The sequence below is a fragment of the Cebus imitator genome, unplaced genomic scaffold (assembly GCF_001604975.1).
Source record: "Cebus imitator isolate Cc_AM_T3 unplaced genomic scaffold, Cebus_imitator-1.0 Scaffold64, whole genome shotgun sequence".
NCBI lineage: Eukaryota > Metazoa > Chordata > Mammalia > Primates > Cebidae > Cebus > Cebus imitator.
The window spans coordinates 4,768,506-4,778,969 of NW_016107379.1; the positions used below are offsets into that span (position 1 = coordinate 4,768,506).

At 37.7% G+C, this 10,464-nt stretch overlaps 1 protein-coding gene across 1 annotated transcript in view; it reads left to right on the forward strand.

Annotated features, from left to right (window-relative positions):
* CDS1 (CDP-diacylglycerol synthase 1) overlaps positions 1-10,464 on the forward strand; it is a 64,591-nt gene that overhangs the window by 27,307 nt on the left and 26,820 nt on the right. Inside the window, exons 4-5 of the mRNA XM_017530252.2 lie at positions 4,679-4,776; positions 6,801-6,940. Coding sequence (XP_017385741.1) covers positions 4,679-4,776; positions 6,801-6,940 — 238 coding nt within the window. The remainder of the gene's footprint in view (positions 1-4,678; positions 4,777-6,800; positions 6,941-10,464) is intronic.

A 10,464-nucleotide genomic window follows, 5' to 3' on the forward strand; every position in this document is an offset into this window, starting at 1 on the left:
TCTCTGATCTTAGTTATTTCTTGTGTTCTGCCAGCTTTCAAATTTGTTTGCTCTTGCTTCTCTAGTTCATTTAATTGTGATGTTAGGGTGTTGATTTTAGATCTTTCCCTCCTTCTGATGTGGACATTTAATGCTACAAATTCCCCTCTAAACACTGCTTTACTATACCAGAGATTCTAGTACATTATGTCTTTGTTCTCATTGGTTTCAAAGAACTTGTTTCTTAATTTTGTTATTTACCCAGTAGTCATTCAGGAGCAGGTTGTTCCGTTTTCATGTTGTTGTGTGGTTTTGAGTGCGTTTCTTAATCCTGAGTTCTAATTTGATTGCACTGCGGTCTGAGAGACTGTTATGATTTCTGTTCTCTTTCATTTGCTGTGGAGTATTTTACTGCCAATTATGTGGTCAATTTTATAAGTACGATGTGGTGCTGAGAATAATGTATATTCTGTTGATTTGGGGTGGAGACTTCTGTAGATGTCTATTAGGTCTGCTTGGTCCAGAGCTGAGTTCAAGTCCTGACTATCCTTGTTAATTTTCTGTCTTGTTGATCTGTCTAATACTGACAGTCGGGTGTTAAAGTCTCCCACTATTATTGTGTGAGAGTCTAAGTCTCTTTGTAGGTCTCTAAGGACTTGCTTTATGAATCTGGATGCTCCTGTTTTGGGTGCATATATATTTATGATAGTTAGCTCTTGTTACATTGATGCCTTTTATGTAATGCCCTTCTTTGTCTTTTTTGATCTTTGATGGTTTAAAGTCTGTTTTATCAGAGACTAGCATTGCAACCCCTGCTTTTTTTTGCTTTCCATTTGCTTGGTAAATGTTCCTCCATCCCTTTATTTTGAGTCTGTGTATGTCTTTGCATGAGAATTGGGGCTCCTGAATACAGCACACTGATGGGTCTTGACTTTATCCAATCTGTCAGTCTGTGTCTTTTAATTGGGGCATTTGGTCCATTTACATTTAAGGTTAATATTATTATGTATGAATTTGATTCTGTCATTATGATGGTAGCTGGTTATTTTGCCTGTTAGTCGATGCAGTTTCTTCATAGTGTCAATGGTTTTTATGATTTGGTATGTTTTGCAGTGGCTGGTCCTGATACTTCCTTTCCATATTTAATCCTTTCTTTGGGATCTCTTGTAAGGGAAGCCTGGTAGTGACAGAATCTCTCAGGATTTGCTTGTCCATAAAGGATTTTATTTTTCCTTCGCTTATAAAGCTTAGTTTGGCTGGATATGAAATTCTGGGTTGAAAATTATTTAAGAACTTTAAGAGAGTTGAACATTGTCCCCCCACTCTTTTCTGACTTGTGGGGCTTCTGCAGAGAGATCCACTGTTAGTCTGATGGGCTTCCCTTTGTGGGTAACCTGACATTTCTCTCTGACTGCCCTTAACATTTTTTCCTTCATTTCAGCCTTGATGAATCTGAGGATTATATATCTTGGCATTGCTCTTCTCAAGGAGTGTCTTTGTGTTGTTCTTTGTATTTCCTGAAGTTGAATGTTGGCCTGTCTTGCTAGGTTGGGTAAGTTCATATGCTTATGAAGTAAGTACTCATGCTGTGCTTTTCAGCTCCATCAGGTCATTTATGTCCTTCTCTAAACTGGTTATTCTAGTTAGCAATTCCTCTAACCTTTTTTCAAGGTTCCTTGCATTGGGACCTTCTTAGCTTCCTTGCATTGGGTTAGAACATGCCCATTTAGCTCAGAGGAGTTTGTTATTACCCACATTCTGAAGCCTACTTCTGCTAATTCATCAAAGTCGTTGTCTATTCAGTTTAGTTCCCTTGCTGGTGAGAAGTTGTGATCCTTTGGAGAAGAAGAGGTGTTCTGGTTTTGGCATTTTCAGCTTTTTTTGTGCTGGTTTTTCCTCATCTTTGTGGATTTATGTACCTTTCGGCTTTGATGTTGGTGACCTTTGGATGGGGTTTCTGTGTGGACTTTTTTTTGTTGTTGATTTTGATGCTATTTCTTCCTGTTTGTTAGTTTTCTTTTTTACAGTCAGGACCCTCTGCTGCAGGTCTGATGGAGTTTGCTGGAGGTCCACTCCAGGCCCTGTTTGCCTGGGTATCAGCAGTGGAGGCTGCCAAACAGCAAAGATTGCTGACTGTTCCTTTCTCTCAAAGCTTTGTTCCAGAGGGGCACCCGCCAGATGCCCATGGAGCTCTCCTGCTGGAAGCTTTCTCCCAGTCAGGAGGCACAGGGGTCAGGGACCCACTTAAGGAGGCAGTCTGTCCCTTAGCAGAGTTCAAGCGCTATGCTGGGAGATCTGCTGCTCTCTTCAGAGCCGGCAGGCAGGAATGTTTAAGTGTGCTGAAGTTGACCCCACAGCCACTCCTTCCCCCAGGTGCTCTGTCCAAGGGAGATGGGAGTTTTATCTATAAGCCCCTGACTAGGGCTGCTACCTTTCTTTCAGAGATGCCCTGCCCAGAGAGGAGGAATCTAGAGAGGCAGTCTGGCTACAATGGCTTTGTGGAGCTGTGGTGGGCTCTGCCCCGTAGGAACTTTCCAGCAACTTTGTTTACACTGTGATGGGAAAACTGTCTACTCAAGCCTCAGTAATGGCAGATGCCCCTCCTTCCACCAAGCTTGAGTGTCCCAGGTTGACTTCAGACTGCTGTGATGCCAGCAAGAATTTCAAGCCAGTGGATCTTAGCTTGCTGGGCTAAGCTAAGATCCAAATGGGGGTGGCATTTGCTGAGCTAGACAACTTGGCTCCCTCGCTTCAGCCCCTTTCCAGGGGAGTGAACGGTTCTGTCTTACTGGTGTTCCAGATGCCACTGGGGTATGAAAAAAGACTCCTGCAACTAGCTTGATGTCTGCCCTAACTGCTGCCTAGTTTTGTCCCTGAAACCTAGGGCCCTGTTGACATAGGCACCCAAGGGAATCTCCTAGTCTGAGGGTTTCAAAGACCGTGGGAAAAGTGTAGTAACTGGGCTGGAATGTACTGTTCCTCATGGCACAGTCCCTCACGGCTTCCTTTGGCTAGAGGAAGGAGTTCCTGGACTACTTGCACTTCTCAGGTAAGGCAACACCCCACCCTGCTTCAGCTTGCCCTCCATGGGCTGCACCCACTGTCTAACCAGTCCTAGTGAGATGAGCCAGGTACCTCAGTTGGAAATGCAGAAATTTCCCACCTTCTGCGTTGATCTCGCTGGGAACTGCAGAGCAGAGCTGTCCTATTCAGTCATCTTGCCAGCCTTCTCAGTATGATATTTTAAAAGCCCTTTGGATCTGATGAACTTGAACACTTTATCTTAATATTAAACATTGTCTCTGTTCTCTATTTTTGTTAGAAATGACCTGACATTATATACAAAGGGTATTTGAAAAACGACACTTAGAGTTCCTCCTGTCTTTATAACACATTTATGACCTTTCCCTAAAAGTGCTATTTATGGTAAATTGACATGTATTTCTTTATTATGTGGCTGGAAAGACACATTTACTTTTTATAGTACGTGATTGGACTTGTAATTGATACAATGGGAAAAAGTAGCTTAAGAATACCCTGGATGGTAGGTTTGGGAAAGATAATTTGTGGAAATCTTAAAAAGAAATCCCAAAGTGTATTCTCTGGCAGAGTTTGGAAAGCTTTTTCTGTTAAAACACCAGTTGGTAATATTGTAGACTTTAAGAAACTGCTTATGTTTCAGTCACATAATCTTTGATTTTTAAAAAACTCTTTAAAATATATAAAAAATCCATTCTTAGCTCAAGGACAGTATAAAAAGCCACTGAGCTATGCTCTCTAGAGGCTGAAAAAGCTAGTCTGCCATATTCACAAAGATTTAGCCTCTTAGTTCATGTAATAAGTGTTCGACATGTCATTTGCTCTTTGAGTCTTCCAATTGGCAGGTCTAGCACTAGGTATGATGCTCCATCTTGAGAAATTACCTTCACCCAGGTTACTGAATGCAGCAGTTTGAAGGACTACAAAATAGAATATTAAAAAGGGATTTATAAATCTAAACCCATTTAATAGGTGTGCAATCAGGACACCGTGTAAACAGAAATGCATAAACTCAGTTGACTGGCCAAAGTGTCTGCAAGCATAGAAGCTTGCTTATACTTTGCTAAGGTAGTCCAGCTTAGATTCACCAGTATGTAGCTGGCTATGGGAGAGTTGACACAGCTGGGAGAGAGGACGAAAAGGCCATTCCAGGGTGACTAGGTAGAAAGTGTTTTAACTATTTGCCCTGACAGTATCTTTATCATTTGCAGGTATAACAATATATGGTTACAAATAAATATATACAAGCAAACTTTTATATATGATCATTTTCTTAGGGTATCTCAAGAAACATAATGGGCAAGTTGGACAAAGAGATTCTCCAATTTGAGAAGGAAAATCTCAAGAATGAAATAGTAATGAGGGATAAATCCTAGTCAACTGTGATCAACTGGACTATATCCCTCAAACTTTAAACTCCAGTGCCATTACCCACCCCGGGAAGGATCTTCCAAATCTTTTTGGATAAAACATTATTTTGCCTATCTCTTTGAGGCATCACTTGATTTTAGAGACATAGAATATTGCACTTTTTACTGACATTTAGAATAATTAAAAATTGATAGATTTTTAAAATACATATGACAAACTGCTTTATTGAGTGATTAAGCAAAAATGTAAACATTGAGAAATGTATGTTAATGTTTTCTCTTGGTTTCAGGTTCTGGGCATCCAAGTGAAATGCTTCCATGAAATTATCACTATAGGTTATAGAGTCTATCATTCTTATGATCTACCATGGTTTAGAACACTAAGTTGGTAAGTAAGCTTGAAACTATTTCAGATATGAAAAGTTGATTTCTAAAGTTTGTAAAGGAAGCATCTTGATCTGTCAGTATCCATTCAGTTTACCCAACAGATTGATTCTGGAGAAAGATAAATAAAAATAATGTAATTGAAATTTGAAAAGAAGATCACCTTTTTCTTTCCCATTCCAATAGGACTTTTTTCAGATCTTGTATTTTAGTCTTTTTAGAGATATCTAATATATGTTTAATATATACACCATTCTTGTCCTTTTTTTAAAAAATAAAAAACTAAACATTGGACACATTTTTATATTCTTTACAATAATAACTTTAGCAAAATATTTACATATCTTTTCCTTCATTTCCCCTCATTTGACGTGAGAACATACAAAATATTGTATATATACAAATTCATGTGAAGTTAATAACAAAATCACCAAATGATTTTAACATTTAAAATTTTACGTCTTTTAAAACTTTTCATTATAAATCACTGCTATCAAAACCTTGACTAGGAAACGTGATAATGTTATAGTTCATATTTAACCCAAGTGGCCATGCTTTTTAATATAGTTGATTAATATCAACCAGGGAGTCAGTGTCTTATTAAATAGATGGGGTTTAGAATAGTCAAAGGAAGTGTCTTGATTTTGGTGTTAGCTGACTTTTCCTTCTAGCAGGTTTCTTCATCAGTGGCAAAGTATACAGGAAATGTCAGATAGGTAAAGTAATTGGAGAATAATTAAATGCAAAACGATGCTGTATTAATTCTAATTATTTAAAAAAGGAGAAGATAAATCAGGATGGGCTCTAGTGATTATAGAAGGTGTCAGAAGAGGTAAAAGATAAACTGGTATTTGAAATGAAGACAAATTTTAGATGAAGAGATTTCTGGTTGGGGAGATAGTACCCATCAGTTTCTACATGTGAGACAGACGCACTGTATACTCCAGTTGATGAGACATTCCTGGCCCTCCTGAGCCGAGGGTATTGATCAGTGAACAGTGGGTACATAGTTGGATTGGTGGACCAGGTTAGGCCTTGATTGCCTTACAGAGGAAGAATCCCTGCTCATCTGGAGTCCATGGGGAGCATTAGAAAAGGCAAAAAGATGCCATTGTGTGTAGGGCAGTAGGGAGAGAGGTTGAATTACCTCTTCTTTCTTTCCCTCTTAATCTTCCTGAGGGCAGGTGGAGATTTGTCTTAGGACTTCTACTATTAAAAAAGCATTAGAACTGTGAGTAGTTAAGAGTTAATTTTCCTTTTTTTTTTTTTTTTTTGAGACAGAGTTTTGCTCTTGTTACCCAGGCTGGAGTGCAATGGCACAATCTCAGCTCACTGCAACCTCCGCTTCCCAGGTTCAGGAGATTCTCCTGCCTCAGCCTCCCAAGTAGCTGGGATTACAGGCTCACGCCACCACGCCTAACTAATTTTGTATATTTAGTGGAAATGGGGTTTCTCCATGTTGATCAGGCTGGTCTCGAGCTCCCGACCTCAGGTGATCTGGCTGCCTTGGCCTCCCAAAGTGCTGGGATTACAGGCGTGAGCCACTGCGACTGGTGGAGTTAATTTTCATTATGAGCTTAATACCTCAGTATATACACACACAGATTATACATACATACAAAGTATTAAAATCATACATCACACACATACACACATTATACATACACACAAAGTATTAAATTCATACACACACACACACACACACACACACACACACACACACCCCACCCCCACCTCCCAAGGGTGAGGGATTGTGTGTGTGTAGTATTTTCTACATCGTCTCCTAATTATATCTGGCATTAGATTTTCAGCTAAAGGTATGAACTATATTTGGTAAATTTTTGTTAATCAATACATTTGAAATTAAGTTTGAAACAGGAGAATAGCATTTTGGTAAAATATATCTTGAATTGGTCTTCTGAACTTGGTATTGATCATTATGTCATCAGAATGTAGAAAATAATTCTGTTGAGTTTGAGGGGAAGGAAAGCTTCAAATATAGAAAAGCTAATTGTTTTTAAATTATAGGTACTTTCTATTGTGTGTAAACTACTTTTTCTATGGAGAGACTGTAGCTGATTATTTTGCTACATTTGTTCAAAGAGAAGAACAACTTCAGTTCCTCATTCGCTACCATAGATTTATATCATTTGCCCTCTATCTGGCAGGTAAGTTAAGGAATATTCTGTATTGATATGTAGCTAACACATTTTCCATGTTTATTTTTATTTATATTATTTAAATCCATAACTTTTTTGCTAAATTTTATTCTAGCCTCTCTTTTTCATTGTTTCTCATGTATAAACGTATTTCTTTCCTCATGTTCTTAAATAGCAATTATCCCTTGTGGTGGGTTTAAAAAGTGCTTATTAAGAATCACTCCATGTGTTTGAACATTTTCTTTGCAAATTGCAGTAAAAAAAACTTTAAATAAAGACTATTACCCAAATACAATTTACGAAGAAGCTTTCACATATATATTGTGTTATTTGTCCCGAGGAAATAGAGCTTTTTCATGTAGAATTAATCAGACTAATTAGACAGTTCATTATATATGCAACTTTGTTTATAGTAGGCTATGCCACGTGTTTTTATAATTTTTAAATTAAAATTTACATTCTTAAGTTAGAATTTACAGATATCTTTTCCATAAAATTTTACAGATCATAAAAAAAAATTCCCTAAGAAATTGATTTTTTTAATGTGCTTTTTAAAAACCACATTGCTCATGTGAATTCTGGACCTACCAATTACTGAATGAGTAAACAATGAGATATTTAATTAATTTGTCTGTGCTTCAGTTTCTTTGTAAAGCACTTAGAATAGTACCTGGCACTATTTAAATTTTGTTTTTTTATTATTTCCACTTTGAAAGAAGAAAATGAAATTTATTTGTGAGTTTTCACATTAGCTGTTAATAGTTATTGTTTTAACTTCTAGGAGTTTCCCAGTAAATAAATTTTTCTCAAGGTACAATTTTGGAAACTGAGTAATTCTTTTCCATTTCTCTTTAAAAATACTCGGAGTATGTGGGAAAGCATGTCCAGTCCGTTAGAAGTATGCTATTTCATTAAATAGTTATGATGCCTTCATGGTGCTCCTAAGCGCCTTCAGTTCCTGGGCCTTCTAAGTCTAAAAAGCCAGAAAGTGAAATACAATCTGAAATGATAATGGGAATTTCAGATAATTTTTTTTATATCATTAGGAGGAATACATTTTTGAAGAATTTTCCATCTTTTACATTCAGGATTTTTGTTAATTTTTTTAATTTTTAATTTAATTTTATTTTTGTAGATATTCGGTCTCCCCATGTGGTCCAGGCTGGTCTTGAATTCCTGGGCTCAAGGAATCCTTCTGCCTTGGCTTCTCAAAGTGCTGGGGTTACAGGCACAAGCCACTGCACCCAGCCTTACGTTCAGGTTTATTTTTCAGTTCAGCTTTCCAAATCTGTTCCTTCATTTAAAAAAACTTTTTACTGCTGTGTCTATAAAAAGTACATTCATAGAAATAGGTATTGAAAAATTTCTACTCTTTTAAGGGTATTCATTTGATGGTAGTTGGTCTATTTTAAATTCTGACCAATTTGAGGGATTATGATCTTGGAGAGATTATGATTGTTATCAGTTAAGAAGATCATACTAAAATTTTGGAGGGTAAAACATTCGCCTCTGATTCTGTGTTTATCAAAGGACATTTGTGCAATTTTTTTCTTGGTAGAAAATGTGAGAATTTTCTCTTGTTTACCAAATCAATAAGCTTGATTTATTTTGTTAAAGGTAAGGCAGATTCTGGAATGGATGCTTTTGTATTACAGGAGAGAAGAATGTAGTATCTTCTCAGTTTATGTTTAAAATAATAAGACTTCTGGCATTTTGAGTTTTGATAATAATAGTCAAAGTGTCTATGGTATCTTCTGTTATTGAACCCAACATTTTATTTCATGTGATTATTCTTATAATTATTTAAAAACAATTGTGGGCTGATCATGGTGGCTCACACCTATAATCCCAGCACTTTGGGAGGCTGAGGCAGGTGGATTGCTTGAGGTCAAGAGTTCAAGACCAGCCTGGCCAACATGGCGAAACCCCATCTCTACTGAAAATGCAAAAAAAAAAAAAAAAAATTAGCCTGGCATGGTGGCAGGTGCTGGTAATCCCAGCTAGTTGGGAGGCTGAGGCAGGAGAATCACTTTAACCCGGGAGGCAGAGGTTTCAGTGAGCTGAGATCATGCCATTGCACTCCAGCCTGGGTGACAGAGTCAGACTCTATCTCAAAATAATAATAATAATAAGTGGTTAATTAAAACATAAATTATTTCTATCATTAATATATGCACGTTAGTTTTCAAACTTAATTTCAAAAGAATTATTATGTAAACAGCAACCCTGTATCCCACTGCTTTCAGATTTTTTCCTTTCCTCTAAGTAATATATCTATTTCTTAATTTACTTCAGGCATTATCTGTTGATTTCCTGTTACAACCCACCTCACTTCTTCATACTCAGTTTTTTATAGTCATAGTTTTCATTATTAAGTAGGTACCTAAAATATCACTTCCTGTAGAACCAAATAGTATCTATGATTACATTTCCTCCTTTTACAACTTTTTGTTTTTCCCAAACTGAGTAACTGCTTCACCTTCTCTTTCTCATATTTGCTAATTTCAGTGTAGAGATCCTTCATTTTTCCTTCAGGTTGTCCCATGTCTACTGGTAGTATTTTCAAATATTTACGTAAGTCAGATAGTGTATCAGTTGCCCTTTTTCCTGGAAACTTCTGTGCCAGAGACCTCTGCATTCCTGTTCCTGTGCGAGCTGGCTGCATATGGCTCCACTGCTGAGCTGTCCTGATTTGAGCCCCTGTTTCTTCCATCCCAGGTCTTCCATCTCTTGGTTAACACCCTCACTTTGCTGAAGCATGGCCTGCTGTGGTTTCTTATGAAATGATGTATAGAAGGTAGATGTCTTATGATTGTGCATTTATAAAGATATCTTTAGTCTGTTCTCAGAACTGATTGCTTTGGCTAGGGCTCGCACTTATTGTCAGAGTTTCACCCACTACTCCAGGTCAGAAGCCTAGGCCTGAGTCTTACCTCCCACTGGGGCTTTTCTCCTTCGTTTCTCTGGAAAATACATTTAGACACCTGTAATTTCTCAGGTCTACTAACAGTTACCTATCTGCTTTCTAGCTTCCGAATTTTATAGACATGTTTCTTCTTTTCTCCTTGACATTTCTTCAGTTTTCTCTGTTCTTGTGGGGCTTCCCCTTAATTTCTTTTAATATTATTTTGCAGGGATACCAGGATGGAATACAAACTGTCATTTTAAAACAAAAAGCCTTAACTAGTTTTATTTTCCCCTTGGCATAGAACGATTTGTTATTTTCGCTCACAGCCCTGCGGATTGGCAGCCTTAACTGAGCAGTTCTAACGCCAGGCCCCTCGTGGTTGCCGTGAGACAGAGGCCAGTGCTGATGTCTTGAGTGGGCTGGACATCAAATATGGCTCCTTTTCATGACTGCAGTTTGTGCCGCTTGCTGACTTGGGCACTGACATTTGGCCCCTCCATGTAGCTTGGATGGGACAGATACCCAGGATCTCAATGGGGAGCATGCCAGGAGCCAAGGGTTTCAAGAGGCCTAGTTGTTTTTTTTTTGTTTGCTTAACTAGTTTTTTTTTTTTTTTTTTTTTTTT